Genomic DNA, 15,673 nt, shown 5'->3' on the forward strand with positions numbered 1-15,673 from the left:
GCAAACAACTACTATAGAGGGGTTTTTTGTAAAAGATAAAAGTTTGGTGTAAAGTATTAATTTTCAAAAGATTTCAAATACTAGAAAAAATTAATATTTGAAAATTTGGGATATTTGCCAAAAGTATTTGTCAAATAATGACAAACTGTATGGACAAACATTATCTGTCAAATTTTTTCCCAAATATTATTTGGAAAATTTATGGCCAAATATATCTCCTATTTAAGCTATATACAAATATATGTATACATAATTTTTTCAAAGTTAACAGATGCATGTGCACCCTACATAAACATGTAGATTTTCCTTTACCATGCTCAACATATTTTTTTTCTTAATTAGTATCCATTACTAATATAGAAGTGTGAACAAGCATATAGTTCATAGTCAATGTAAGGTTAGGCAACGGAACAGGATGTATCGGTACTGGTCCGGTACCATTCCGATACGTTTCGGTTCGTCCCGATTCCATTGCCCACGGGACGGAATGGAACATCCTAAACCGTGACACGAAACAGAATCGATACCGATTTATTCCGATTTCGGTCCTGTTCGATCCGATTTCGGTCTGGTTCCGATTAATTATATTTATTAATTAATTTATATTATATATTTATAAATTATAATTTATATTTATATTTAATAATAAATACTACCCAAGTAACCCAACTACCCCCTATTAGTATTACATTCAAGACTTAGTTGAAACAGAACTCTTCCTAGAAGGTGGTTGCGTAAACTATGCACTCTACTTATAGTTGTAAATTGAAACTGCAATTTGTACTACAAATTTAAATAAATTAAATCGATATTTTTTTAATTTGTGTAATTGTTTTATCCTTATTTTTATTTAATTTTTTAAAATTACAAATTTAATTTATTTAAATTACAAGTTAAAAATATAACTTATAAATTATAACATATTAATAAATAATAAGTACTCCCTCCGTCCCATTTTATGAGGCAACATTTGACCCGACATGGAGTTTAAGAAATAATGAAGACTTTGAAATGTTTACCAAATTGTCCTTCAAAAAAGTAACTCATTTTTTCTCTCCTCATAAATGTATTAGAAAATTAAGTGGGACCAATAACGGTAAAAGAGAAATTATACATTTAAATACTTGCCATATAAGGAAATGTGACTTTTTTTTTGGGACTGACCAAAAAGGAAATGGTTTCACATAAAATGGGAAGGATGGTAATAACTTATAAACTTCAAAAGATTTAAATCTTGAAAACTTAATTAGACTTAACTTGCAAACTTAATAAATAATTTTTTTAAAAAATATCTTTAAAATAAACTTAAGTAAAAAATTACATTATAAATTTAAAAACTGTTAATTTAAACTTAGAAAAATAAAACAATATTCATATTTTCGTAATTTAAAAAAAATATTTTTTTGAAATAACTAGATGTGTCATCCCGCTTATCCCACGTTCCATTCCGGTTCCATCCCGGTATATAGTGGAACGGGATGGAACCAAGTATCCATCCTTGTAATTCCTGTCCGGTTCAACCCGATATCGATCAACGAACAGGTCAACTCATCCCGTTCCGATCCGGTGATTCCTTTCTGATCCGTTGCCCAGTCTTAGTCGATGTGTATGCTTATGTTTTTTGAGATGATGGTCAATATGACTGCTTACTATTCCATTGGTTGCTTGTTTGTTCCCACTCATGTATTACTCTCTCTTACTATTTAATTGTGAAATATATCTTAAATTGATCACCTCTTTTACTTGTCATCTTTGACAAATTAAAAAAAATACAATTTTATTTTATATTATATTCTTACTTTATTGATATTGAGTTAATGTTACTGAAAAGTGTAGTAAGTAAATATTGTTAGGACTCTATCAATTAATAGGATTAAATAGTGGACTCACTATATCAATATTATTTTTTAATGGAAAATTATATATAATAACAAACTATTACTTCAAACTAAATGTCATAACCACAATTTGATTTAATTGTAACACATAGCAACTTCTTGTCATTCGGCTCTCTCCCTAGGTTTCTCGCTCGTCACTATCGTCAATCTCTCCCTTGCCTCTCTCGCTTTTATATAAACACAAATGTATAAAATGTGTTTCTGTTTGTATAAAACGAGAAAAAATTATATATTTACGTATATTTTTGTTTCCCTCTCTCCTCTCTCCCAGATCTCGCTCTCCATACTCCCAGATCACGCTCGCCACTCTCACTCGTCTCTCTCACTTTATACAAACGCAAATGTACACATTGTGTTTGTGATTGTATAAAGCGAGAGAAAATTGTATATTTACATATATTTTCGTTCCCCTCTCTCTACTCTCCCAGATCTCGCTCATCACTCTCATTCGTCTCTCTCACTTTATACACACGCAAATGTATACATTGCGTTTGTGTTTGTATAAAGCGAGAGAAAATTGTATATACAAATTCAAATACATATATTTTCATCTTATACACTTGTGAGTATACAAATACAGATCTTCCTCTGCCCAATTTTCTTTTGTCTTTTTCTCTTTCTCTTTTATACAAACTCAAATTATACAATTGATTCTTTTGCATATGTATATCGAGACAAATTATACAATTGCTTTTTATGTATAAATATAATGAAATATACAAATCAATAGTCATAGCAAATATAAAATTTGTTATGGAGAGTAATTATACAAACTATAGTTATAACATCCAAATATGATTTTTATGTGTGTCAACTGTCAAGTTAAAAATTAACAAGTATGAGGGAGAGAGTAATAACTAGTTTGTTCTCACTTATATATTAGTAGACAATTATTTTAATAAATTCTAATATGAAATGAAAGTTAAACTTATTTGATAACTAGATAATTCTTTGCCCGGGTTGCCTTTTTAGTTTTGACAAGATGACCATAATTTAGCTTTAAATGAAGCGAAGGATTGCACTGTACCTAGATGAATGTATAACTAACTGAAATCATAGGACAAAATTAGCAGCAGAAAGCAGCTATGACTTCAAGGACTCTGCATTCTACAAACACACCGAATTCTCAGACCTTCAAATGACATCAACAATAATATTCAGGAAAAAGCACAACTACCTCTACGCACATTCTGGACCATCTTCTGCTTATGTAGTATTTGACATTCATGATCTTATTCCAATAGTAAAAGACGACTTTTGGTCTACATTACTTCTTTGTACAAGAGTGTTGTGTAGTAGTGTTATAGCATACGTATTCAAGTAGAAGGCTCAAATGTTTTCTCTAATGTGGAAGAAAGTGAACACTAAGATGGACTTAGACTTCATGTGATTCATTACTTGTTACGTCCGAATGAAAACACTGGTTGAAGATCGTACCCTCCAAAATATTTGGTAGATTCTTCATAGTCTTTCCTGAAAAGAGAAAAAGAATTTCTTAGGATGTGTTATCTTGTTCAAGGTAACCAAAAATTGTAAATGCATAATAACACGCAACCGAAGGTGGAAATATAGCGCCCGCAAGAGAGCACCATGAATTTTCACTTATCAGTTTTCTAAAAGTTCATTTCCTTCCCTTTTGACATTATTTGAGAGGCTCTACTACAAGAAGTAGTGGGCGAGTAGGAGTCTTCTCCAACAAAAGTCACTCTTATTCAATCCTTTGGCTAAGGGAACTTTTTCTAATCCGATGTTCTTAGAATTTCTATCATATTTTAGGAAGTGATGACCATACGGAGGATAGTCATGTCAAATTTCTTGATCTGCATAAAAATCAGCTCGACGTTGTCTATAATCTCTTCTATTTACCCACAAGTGTTATTTGCGTCATCCATTTGTTGTTGTTGCTTATTATGAAACTTCGTTGCAAGCAAACAATTATTTTATGGTATATTATATTTTCTGAGAAAAATAAAAATATCCAATTTAATAAGTTTGGCCGCAAATCTCAACAGATTAATGTGTTGGACGGACTTCTCCTTACAACATAATCCTATTAATTGCGACATCCATCTAGGTATAATATAGGGATTTACCTAACTATATACTTAAGAGACATAAACTATCCATATTCTCAATACCGACAAAACCAGAAAGGGAAAAACAAAGGACCTTTAAGTACTTTGTCGATCGACTTGCAGCAAGTGACTTGCTTAATGTAGTAACCTCACTTTTATGTCATGTGGGCTGTAATACTGAAACAGGTACAGATTTCGTTGTCATAATAAAATTGAAGAGCTTTCAGAAAGGAAGTTAACATATGAATGCACATATTTAGGCTTTGAACTAAGCACTACAGAGAAATATCTTAATACTTTTTACCATGCGAAAATGTAAGAACAAACGACGGTATATGTCATTGGCAACAAAATATTGGGTATTATACATTCTCCACCACAATTGAGGAAGTTCAGCTCCGCTACTCAACTTAATCATTCACATTTGCAATTCAACTTCTGAAAAGATCATTTGACATAAAATACAGACTCTTGAATCATCCACATATAATATAACTCAAAGTACACAGGAACTGAGCATACATAAACGGAGCGGGAGCTATTTGGCGACAGAAAAATACGTGTTTTTTGTTGAAAGGCTCAATTTCACCAAGTTGAAAATTGAACAAATCCGAACAACCTCAGTATATAAAAGAAAAATATTGGGAGCACAAATAAAGAGACAGGAAAATATCTTATGCAAGCTATTTGGCGGTAGAAAAATAGTCTCTTTCGTTGAAGGCCTCAATTTCACCAAGTTAAAGATTGAACAAATCCGAACAGTCTCTGTATATAAAGGAAAAATATTGGAGATCAAATAAAGAGGTAGGAAAATATCTTATGCAAACTACTGCTTCAAGTTACTAACATCACCGATATATAATCTCTCGAAGGTCCAAAATGTAAGCTTTCCTTTGAATCACTTGCTATCATAATTAAACACCAACATGTAGTAAAAAAAGAGCTTTTCTTTTGGCTATCAAGATCTTGCACATGATCGATATAGCTTAAATATATGTTTATAGCAAACTGAATCAATTGATTTTACCACATGGCCAAGACCAATTATTACTTCATTTATGTAACTTAAACAGCGAACCTAAGAAAGTATATGATTCACCAAATGATAGTAAACAATTTGAAGTAAAATGCAGCATTAGGAGGTATATGGTTCTTATGTTTTAAAAAGATATACAACATGCTTTACCGAGAACAAGTAGGAATATGTTTATGACCTAAGATTCAAACAAAAAAGTTCTCCTACCAAGTCAATCTGAGGAAAATTCAATATGCGCCTCACCTGAACTGATGATCCATCGACAGAGTGAGAGGGAAAAAAATAGTAACCAAAATATCTTGGAGAGCTCCAAAAGGTTCAAACTTACCCATCTGTAGAAGAAGAAATGGCTGAATCCAATGTCTCGGATAGCAGTACCAAATCGACAAATGAAAGTACACAAGTTCAAATGCCTTAAAAAGGGATAATTATTAAAAGTAATAAATCCCACAAATCACAGTTCAATTTCATAAACAACATAGGCTCTTAATTAAGGGATATATGTCGAGAAGTTTTGATTTTTGAGATACAATAAAAGATTTATCGGCACAATTAACATCTAGAGAAGTAAAAGGAGAGTAGAGAAAACTCGAACAGAAACATATGAATTTCTAAAATTTCTAACTAACAATTATAGCAGAAAGGATACTACCACCGAATCTTGATTAAAGCGGTAGAAACTAATTGAAATCAACTTCAACCATACTATCTGATTGTCAAAGATTTAAACTACTGCCATATAGAATTAGAGGGCACAAATAAAAGATAATATAATATATAACTTGGATATAGAGCAAACAAATAAACAAATCAATTATTGAAGAGAAGAGATAAAATCAAAAAATTAATGCAACTACTCCAAGCAAAATTGACCAGCAAATTCATTATTACATATTATAATAAGAAAACTTACCACAGTTAGAAAATCGATGGTAATCCTCATAGAAGCAAAAGGTGGGTGTCGTTGATTGACTGAGAGATATGATGCCTCACTTCACCATTTACACCGGTGGATGGGAAGTGATAGTCCGTAGCATCACCGCATCAGTGGTGCATGACGTTCTGGTGGAATGGATGCCTATGAGCTTAAGATTTTTGAATTTTGTTATCAGAAGAGAAGGGTTTAGAAAGAGAAAATATGGGATACGTGGTGAAATGGGGAAGATGAAATTGCTTTCAATTGTGAAATGTCTAAAATATCCTCATATTGAATTGTAAAGACAGAAAACGGACAGGTTTGATCCATATTTTGTACTCGCATTTCTAATAAGTAAAAAAATAAAAAATAAATACGTAACTGAAATTTTTTTTATGTCACTTCCCATTCTACCCCAAGTTGAAGTTGAAATTTCCGGAAAAAAAAAAGTGGAGAAGTCTCCTATTAATATAACATATAGCGTAAACCCTAAACCCAAGCCTCCTCTTCTCCTTAAACCCTAAATTCTCTACCTCTGCGAAAATGGCTGTCACTAACATCATCAGAAGGACTGCTTCTCAAGTTGTTCCCTTGGCTGCTCGGGTGATCTTTAGAACACAGAGTTACCATCATCGATCCTCTGCTCTCTTATCCACCATAGTTAACCGTAGTGCTTCTTCTAGAAACTTCTTTCGGAGCTCAGCACCGTCCACCCTTCATTTCTATTCTACCAAGAGGCCCAGTTCTGATGAATCACTCCTCAAAGTCATTCAGTCCGAAATCCAATGTGCTGAGGAATCCGACGAACAAGACGAGGTTTGATTTTCCCCAATTCTCTTTTTCATGTCGCAGATGAATTTTAATACTATTAATTAAAATCGCCTAATTATGGATTCTACCACTGATTTGTTTCTGTTTTTAGGTGGATCTTATGGAAAAATTCATGCTGTTTTTAGTTTTAATCAAAAAAAATATATATGTTACTGGATTAGCAGATTTTGTACTGTTTTTTCATTGTGATTGCAGGTTGAGGAGGCTCCTGAGGGTTTCCCCTTCAAGATTGAAGATCATCCTGGACAACAAACTATAACATTGACAAGAGAATATCAAGGTGAATCTATAAATGTGGAAGTTCACATGCCTGACCTTGTTACCGGTGATGAAGATGAGAATGACAACGGTGGTGAAAATGATAACGAAGGGGCCAATCAGTCCAATATTCCTCTAGTTGTTAGGGTGTCTAAGAGAAATGGACCTGCTTTGGAGTTTGGTATCACAGCTTTTGCTGATGAGATTGCTATTGACACTTTGTCAATCAAAGATCCTAATGTTGCTGAGGATCAGATTGCTTATGAAGGACCTGATTTCACGTGAGTCTTGATGTTTAATTTAACAAATTTCTTATCTGTTTTTCATTAATTACTAATATAGAATATATATAATCATCAGGGATTTGGATGAGAACCTCCAAAAGGCTTTCCACAAGTATCTGGAGATTAGGGGTATCAAGCCCAGCACAACCAACTTCTTGCATGAGTACATGGTCAACAAGGATAGCAGAGAATACAAGATGTGGCTTAAGAATCTGAAGAAATTCATTGAGGCATAGGTTCGCATAAGTTTTGATTGATGTTTTAGTAGGGGCTACTTCGTAATGTCTGTCAATGATATCAAAATACCGTGATTTTTAGTTGTTTTTTTTTTTTTGCTATATCATTGATAAAGTTGATGTACCATGAGTCTTTGGCCAGTTAAAATAGAAATGTTGGTGAATTTTATTTATACATAAGTTCTGTTTGCACTTGCAGCAGCAGGTTGTTGCTTGTTGATGAGATTGCATTTCCATTGTTATTGTCAAGTCAAATCACTTTGCGCATGATTTTGCTTTCGCTTAACAATGATTTCTCAAACATGTACTGGCTTGCATATTCATTTGTGTCTAAGTGGATCCTCGATTGTGGTGTATTGCTCTTCTTGTGCTGTGATGATGATGCTGCCTCTGCATCACTCTTTTGTTGAAGAGTTTTAAGGATTCCAAAGCTCTGTTTATTTGTTCCCACTTCTTAATTCATTTTCTACGAGCACCCTGGAACATTTAGCAAACCTTGTTTTTCAGTATGATTTACCATAAGAAAAACAGAAAATTATATCAAATTTAAGTTTTCTCTAAGTTGTACAATGAAGTAATGAAAGGAAGGAGAAAGTCTAGTTTTAAGCACGCGTAAAGATTATGATAATCATCTAAAGAGATGAACAATATAAATTGTGCTATGTTCTAATATCATGTCTCTCAACGGTGAATTTATGATTTTATTTATGATTACATCGGTACAAGTTGATAGGACTCCCTTAGCTGCTTACATCAATAGAATACTCACTACGTAATTAGCACACTATAATGAATTACTTTTGAAACTTGACCATTGGAATTAATCTAATATTTAGAAATAATAGTCACAAAATATGAATAAACCTCCTCCAACTTGGAAGGATGTTTTTTAAATCAAAGTGAATTAGATGATCTGTAGTTCTGTACATTAAATTTCTGAAATTGGCCTAGCCAACTTTCTGTACACAACCATAACAGCACTCTTAACTGTTATTGATCAGCCATCACACACTCCTTTACTATATTAGGGTAAAATAAACCCCCAAATTCGCCCACAATTAGATAAACACACAATAACACTTCCGCACTCGCTACTCACTACACAACTGTCAGTACAAATCTCCTAAAACAGCATTGCGTACATGGCTAAAACTAAAAGAATACGTAATGACAAGACTTTTAGCTAGTCTGGTCATAATAACTGTCGAAGCTGCTGTGTTTCCCTTCGAAGTAATTGAACCTCCTTCATCAGCTCTGCTTGGTTTTCCAGTATCAATTTCATAGCACTAGAAGTTTCCATCTGCACAATGTTTGCAAATCTAAGAGATACTGGTTCCAATTGAAGAACTAGGAAAGTGCAAAGTTAACAAATGTACCTCTTGCATATGAAATTGTCTTAAGATATCTAAGTGAAGATTCCTCATATCCTCGTGAATGGATTTTTGAAGGGAAGAAAGAGTTTCTTCTTGTGTACGTTGGAACAGCTGGAGTGTAAAGGAACTTCCCTGCTGCAATTCAGGCAGTGTGGACTTTTGAGATTGCTTAATTTCACCCTGAAAAAAATCATAGGTCAAATGACAACTTTCTATTAAAAAGATAATTCTGTCATTTGGAATGATTCATCATTAAGGATCTTTCCACCAGCTCATGCTTCCAAGATTCTCTTCGAGAAACACAAAAGATGAAAACATCCATGATGATGATGCATAACAAATGATGCAAAAGATAGGAACAACCAAGTTTTCCTGATTCATACATTTATTGCTTGGAAAGCACCAGCTGCTGTAGCAGACGACGTGTCCGACCTAGATAACAAGCTATTCAGAAGCTCTTCCCTTGTTTCAGCTCCAGTTTTCTTAGTTTTTGGAGAACCAACAGAAAGGGTTCCATCACTGAAGGATGGTGTGGTGCTTATTCTCTCAGCATAACTGGAAAATCTTCGTGGGAGGGACACAGTTGAACCAAGAGAATCAAGAGTACCCTGCCCAGTAATGCCTTTTGTTCCAACTGAAAAGGATGTGGAACTCGCATGTTCTGAAGATCCTAGAATAGTTTCTTCATTTGGATTTTCTTTTATGCGCAAATTAGCCAAACTTAGAGTAGAACTAGTCAAAGAGCCGATACTCTGAGTTGCAGGAAAATTATCCTGTAATCCAGATAACATAGATCCTGGTGCAAGAGGACCAGATGTCGAGATTGCAAAACGGGAAGGCATATTTCCTGACTGCCGAAGATGAGATAATCTATCCGATAATCTCTCACCACCCCAAGCTTCTGGAGGAGTTATGGAGGAAGAATCATCACCACGAGAAGATGTTGGAGTAGAAGACAACTGTGCAAAAGAAGCATCCTCCTGCAGGAATATCAAAGATATGAAATACTTGTCAAGGAAAGATAACAACTCATGCATTTTAATGCTAAGCCCAGTCATTGATTTCAGCTTCAGAATACTGACACCACTTTTTGAACTCACTGCACAAATTATATAGCAACCAAGAATGAAGGATTTAAGAAATTAGTTACTTCAACTAGATATCAACAGCATCATTTTGCATCCAACAACATAGGAAATTACAAACAAGTAATCATTTTTGTATCCAGAAGAGCAACTCACAATTTCACCATAGTTCCTGCAACCAAGGAAATAATTTGTTTTCTAAAAGAATATAAATGTAGGCACATGAACCAGACAAGATACAAACCTGTTTGGGCAAGGAACTTGATTTCCAATCAAATATGGGGCGATTCTCATTGCCACCCTCAACTGGAAGGGGAAACCTTAGAGAAGAAGGAAACAGCAAAGATGACTTCTTATCAAAATCCTTTTTGAAACCTTCCTGATCATCCCACAACTTATCAAGTGAAGGTGTAATTGGCTGAACTTCAACAAGAGGAGAAAAAACTTCCATATCATCCTTGAAGTTACGAGGAGCATGTAATCTTGCCAAAGATCCACCTTTCCATAAACTACTTCGTATGGGTGTTTCCTCGGATGGAGATAAACCTGTTGTCCCAGATGTAGATCCTGTAATGCCTGCTGGAAAAGAAAACGAGTCCACAGAACCTGAACGAACAGTGGTTCTCGAACCTGATGTTGTCATAGAAGTTGCTAGGCTTGATGACATCATAGCAGGAAGTGGGTCAGGCATCAAAATTGAATCCTCCACAGCACTGCCCAGGAGAGCCATTTCTGTAGTGCAATTGTTTTCATTGACAATTACAGGTTTTGCTCTTTGCCAGCATAGACTTGTCACAGCCTGTAAATTCATCACACTTTTCTAGTAAGAGGAAGTAAATCAGAGAGTAGTAAAAAAGGTACTGTCAGTACTGAGGAACAAAACTAAAGTTAACAAGCTGATAAACAAAATATATGAAGGTCAGCCAGTACATACTAAAAGATGCAGAATATCGGCACGGATTCCATTGGTAGATTTATACTGATATGTAAATAGATACAGAAACACCATGCTGTTTAATTTTGCTGAGGGATAGAGAGAGAGAGAGAGAGAGAGAGAATAAGAGGAAGAGCTTCTCAGACCAGATCCTTGCCCAAGCCAAGAGGCAACATTCATACCATCTTACAACTCACATTTATCAGATTATGCACATTGGTCTACTATTGATACACAAATGCCACAAAGAAACATTTAGCCAAGGAAGAAACAAGGATATCTTAACAATGTCTTTGATTTCAGGAAATTGAGAAATGTGTTAAATTCTATCCACATTTGACCGACCAGAAATTTGGTTGGCATGCCTGACAAAGTGATGTGCCACTTTTGTACCCAATTCCTGCACCCTGAGCATATCATAGATGGTCAATAGCTTGTGGGACTACCTCCCCTTCCCCGAAGCAAATGCTGGCTATCTCTAACCTCTCAAAATCTACATGCCATATTGGAAGAACCGTGGTCACCTACTTGTCCGCATAATCTCCTCCTCCATTCTTGCACAATTACCAATTTCATGCATATCACCTCTATCATCACGGATGAAACAATTTAAAGACAACAAGTGGACTTAAGAATATATGCATACCAACTCCATATGGGCTTATTGTATCACATATCTCCATCCTTGGCAATAAGAACTGAATCTTTTCTCTCCTTTTCATTTCCTTTCTCATGTTTTGCCAACCAAGGTAATGAAACGACATAATAGAAGTACATAGTCAAGGACAAACTGATATTTAACACAAAACACTTTATTAAGAAAAGAAGAATCAAATACCTCAGAATTTCCATAAGCACGTAAAACAGTCAAGGGTTGTGGTTTTCCACGAACGTCATAGAATACTACCCGGCCACTACTTGTTCCAGCTGCCAGAGTGAATCCGTCATCAGTAAATGCCAGTGAAGAAAAAGGTGCCTCGTAAGGAATGCAAAATGTCGGCCTTCTTGACCCTGAGTCAAAAGTGTACAACTTCTTATCCATACCAACACTAGCAACAATCTGCAATCATAACAGTAAAACCACACCAGTAAATGATTCCATCATTTGGCAAGAGGATGGATTTACAGTTCTTCCAGTACAGGTACACAATACGTCTACCAGTTGATGAGTATAATAGAGAAAAAACCTTGTCGTTTGTTGGTGAGAAACTAATGCCAGAAGTTGGTGCAGAATGCTGCTTTAGCCAAGAAACCTGTTAAAGGTAAAAATAATTGTCAGTTATCCAATAAAACGATGCACAGCATGCAAGACAGGTACACGTGAGAGACATCAACCCAGAGTACCACTATACCAGGGTATTATAAAGATTAACATAAAATGCAGAGCACGATACCATTGCACTTGGCAAATTTAACCATTATGGCTATCAAAGCATGCCCGAGAATGGGAAGTGGAAAGAATTGCAGAGAGGGAAGACGGAAGAATATCCACGTCTCATCTTTCAAAGAAAAAAAAGAGAAGAGTAGGAAAAAGAAGAGCATCGGGGAAGGACCATGACATGTTCTGAATGTCAGCAGGTAAGGAGGCAAAATATGTACTGAGACAGGGACTGGGAGGTTTCGAATTAACTCTCTGAAAACTTCATAACCATTATTCAGTGTTTTAAGCGTCACATATCAAGCTCAGACTCCAACTTTGAAGTCCACAAACTATAACGTATAGCGCTTCTAACAGCACAGCATATATTACAGTAATAATGATTCTTTCTGTGAGTTTCGACTACCAAACCCTCAAAGAGTAGTGCTAAATGTCTTTTTATGAGTAAAAGACCGACAAGCCCTCTGAAAAGCAACAGTTGTAAGTTGCAAATTGATTGCTGATTCTTCTTTCAGAATGTTCTATGTCATAGCCAATAGCTAGCCTATACCAAATAAGTGGATGAGATCTGACTTGCAAATACAGATTGCGAGGAGAAAGAAATGGGATTCCCTATTAATCTCCAGTTATAAACCTTTTAAACAATACAGATCTAGGCACAACACAAAATGTAATGAAATCAATTATTATCATCTCAGAACACCAGAATGTCAACAAACCTTGGGGCTGCGACCAGTTGTATCCCACAGGTGGATAGATCCATCATCACCAGCTGTCACCAATAAATGCCTGCTAATCTTAGAATAATCAAGCACTCTCAAAACCTGATCTTGTGATAATCAGACAAAGAACAATGGCATCAGAAAAGAAAGCACATTCCAAAAACCAAAAGCAAATTGCAGCTATAAGATGCTTATACAGCAAAGTGGGACTTGGAAAGAATGAATTAACCTGTGCATTTGGATCCTTGAGTTCAGCAGCCTTTGCACCAGAAGCAAGGTTGTGAAGTATAAGATTCCCATTAAGACTGATAGAAGCTAAGTGCTCATCTTTACAATTGTACATTGCACTGCTAATAGTATCGGTATGACCTTTCAACCATTTGATGCAACGCTTCCGCTGCAAATCCCATATTCGTATAACTTGGCCACTACCTCCAGAACATATGTATCGGGATGCTTTGCTGCTAAAGTTAATTGTTGAAATAGACTCCTGCAAGTGATAGAGATGAACTACTTGTAGATAATTAATTGATTGACAGCCCACTTCACAAGTTGGGCTTCAAAAAAATGTTGACAGCTTATACCGAAGACCCATGATAGGTAATGGGGGATGGGATAGAAAGCTAACTTTATATTAACCAATCTTCTTATCGTCGTCACCTTTTGCCACAGGATAGCAATAGAGCACACATTTATGCAGCATCCTTCTTTCATAAACATATATGCCATAGGATAATCGAACAATCAGGATTCATTCTATGCCTGACCAAAACCCTATCTTTCTCCCATTCAAACCCAGAGGCGAACACAAAATCTCAGGCAAACGCATTCAACATAAAAAGCTGTAAAGTACGGTATTCTTTTATGATCAGTATATATAGCAAATTATGGAATTCTTGAGAAAACTATTGATCCAAAGGAGAATCATGGCAGGATATAAAAGGAAACGGAGTAAATATAAATTTATTTATACGAGGTATTCCATCTTCTTCAATGTCACCTTATCTTTTGTTTTGAATACATAAATCATGAAACCTTTCCAGAATTTCTCCCTCTAATTTGGTCAAAATACCCGAAACCGGTTGACCAAATCGCGTACGGATCCCACACCACACCAACATTGTGTCGACACTAGTGCGGCATCGAAAGTGAAGAGTCCGAGCAACTTGGATAAAATGTATATGCAAAAGCAGCCTAGTCATGTGTACAATAGTTTCAGAGTGCAACAATGTCTCTTTTTGAAATGTGCTATTCAGTACGCTATAATATCTAAGAAATCTCTCTAATATGTGAGAACATCATTGAGGCCTGCCCAGTGCATTCTAAATGAAAAACTATCATATGAAAGCACAAATTTTCCTGTAACTTTAGCAGCAAATAGAGGTAAAAATGAAGTTGGTCCAAACTACAACATATCTTTAACCTCTCAAAATTCACCATTTTCAAAGAAATCTGTTCCAAAATCCATTGAAAAATTGGGAATTAAGGAATTATTACATTTTGATAACAGGACAACAAAGTAACTATCTTAGATTTGCACCGAAAAAAGTAAAAAGGTAAACAAAAGTACCTCGATATTGTCAGCACTATCAGTGCCGGCCAGTGGTACAGTCCCCAAACTCTGTCCATTTTTCCTCCACAAAGATATCTTCTTGTCATCTCCAGCGCTTGCCACCACCAAATCTGCAACACCCAAAGTTAAATCGATTTTGCAAAAAGAATGTAAATTCATGATAGTAAGGGGAAACTAACTAGTGTGATTCCACTTGACGGAATTGACTTGGAATCCAGGGGAAGTAGTATAGCTAAGAATGCAGGGATCACGGGGTTCCAAAGTGAGGTCAAAAAGCTTAACAGTGTCACCACCAGTAGTAGCCAAAAGGGTCTTAATCGAATCTGTAGAATTCATCTATGAATAGATTCTTGGATTGTGAAATATACAATTTACAGATTTGAATTTTCAGAAGATGGGAAAGAGAGAGAACAGTGAAGTGGGGTGTAATTTAGGTGTTTGATTTGAAACCCTACCGGAGAGACAAAGGGGATTGCAAATTCAAAAAAAGTGCTGACCCAAAAAGTGGGCGCCCTCTCTCAAGTGCATCAACCAGGCTTCAGATGCAACTTTTTTTTTTGGCCGAAATTTTTTTATGAAAGGTTTTTTCCATTTTCAGAAATTGAACTCGAGATCTCTAGCTTCATTCTTTATATTCTATTCTTTGAGAAAGGCTGAGAAATACTTCTAAATTATTCGAAATTGCTCATATATATCCTTAAATTTTATTTCGGCTCAAAACTATCCTTCCCGTTATACTATAGGGTCAAAAGTACCCTTCTTATTAACAAAAGTTGTTAATGACACGTGGATGCCATATGGATATCACATTGAATGTCAATAGAATTTCACTGCCACATAGACTAAATAAAAAAGGTGAAAAATAGCCTCAAACTATGTGAAATAGCACATATATACCCTTAAACTATATTTCGGCTCAAAACTACCCTTTCCGTCAAGCTATTGGGTCAAAAATACCCTTCTTATTAACAGAAGATGTTAAATGTCATGTGGATGCGACACTGCATAACAATAAGGTTCCACTGCCACATAGACTAAATTCATAAATCCTAATTACTCCCCCCCCCCCCCCCA

General features: G+C 35.4%; 2 protein-coding genes and 2 long non-coding RNA genes across 8 annotated transcripts; 1 reads left to right on the forward strand and 3 right to left on the reverse strand.

The window, feature by feature from the left end:
• Nucleotides 1–2,915: 2,915 nt before the first annotated feature.
• Nucleotides 2,916–6,201, reverse strand: LOC107012521. Of its 4 annotated transcripts, XR_003577639.1 has the most exons (5): nucleotides 5,923–6,201; nucleotides 5,253–5,341; nucleotides 4,278–4,738; nucleotides 4,068–4,150; nucleotides 2,916–3,371 (listed from the first exon to the last, which is right to left on the reverse strand). It is a non-coding gene; the product is annotated as an uncharacterized LOC107012521 (long non-coding RNA). The 4 variants fall into 4 exon arrangements; XR_001456049.2 differs by having other exon boundaries at nucleotides 4,068–4,738; XR_001456050.2 differs by having other exon boundaries at nucleotides 4,068–4,411; nucleotides 5,923–6,198.
• Nucleotides 6,202–6,384: 183 nt separating this feature from the next.
• Nucleotides 6,385–7,732, forward strand: LOC107012066 (uncharacterized protein At2g39795, mitochondrial). Its single transcript, XM_015211793.2, has 3 exons — nucleotides 6,385–6,741; nucleotides 6,952–7,295; nucleotides 7,375–7,732. Exons 1-3 carry the CDS (start codon nucleotides 6,469–6,471, stop codon nucleotides 7,532–7,534), a joined length of 777 nt encoding a protein of 258 aa, XP_015067279.1. The 5' UTR covers nucleotides 6,385–6,468; the 3' UTR covers nucleotides 7,535–7,732.
• A 655-nt stretch (nucleotides 7,733–8,387) lies between these two features.
• LOC107012080 (protein NEDD1) lies at nucleotides 8,388–15,138 on the reverse strand. Of its 2 annotated transcripts, XM_015211806.2 has the most exons (11): nucleotides 14,779–15,138; nucleotides 14,597–14,709; nucleotides 13,256–13,516; nucleotides 13,024–13,128; nucleotides 12,114–12,179; nucleotides 11,765–11,986; nucleotides 10,623–10,791; nucleotides 10,237–10,538; nucleotides 9,291–9,887; nucleotides 8,911–9,087; nucleotides 8,388–8,834 (listed from the first exon to the last, which is right to left on the reverse strand). In XM_015211806.2, exons 1-11 carry the CDS (start codon nucleotides 14,933–14,935, stop codon nucleotides 8,727–8,729), a joined length of 2,277 nt encoding a protein of 758 aa, XP_015067292.1. In that variant the 5' UTR covers nucleotides 14,936–15,138; the 3' UTR covers nucleotides 8,388–8,726. The 2 variants fall into 2 exon arrangements, with proteins under 2 accessions (XP_015067292.1, XP_015067291.1); XM_015211805.2 differs by having other exon boundaries at nucleotides 10,237–10,791.
• On the reverse strand, nucleotides 11,083–11,758 carry LOC114076584. Its single transcript, XR_003577641.1, has 2 exons — nucleotides 11,573–11,758; nucleotides 11,083–11,480 (listed from the first exon to the last, which is right to left on the reverse strand). It is a non-coding gene; the product is annotated as an uncharacterized LOC114076584 (long non-coding RNA).
• Nucleotides 15,139–15,673: the final 535 nt, after the last annotated feature.

Source organism: Solanum pennellii, chromosome 3, assembly GCF_001406875.1.
Source record: "Solanum pennellii chromosome 3, SPENNV200".
Classification (NCBI taxonomy): domain Eukaryota; kingdom Viridiplantae; phylum Streptophyta; class Magnoliopsida; order Solanales; family Solanaceae; genus Solanum; species Solanum pennellii.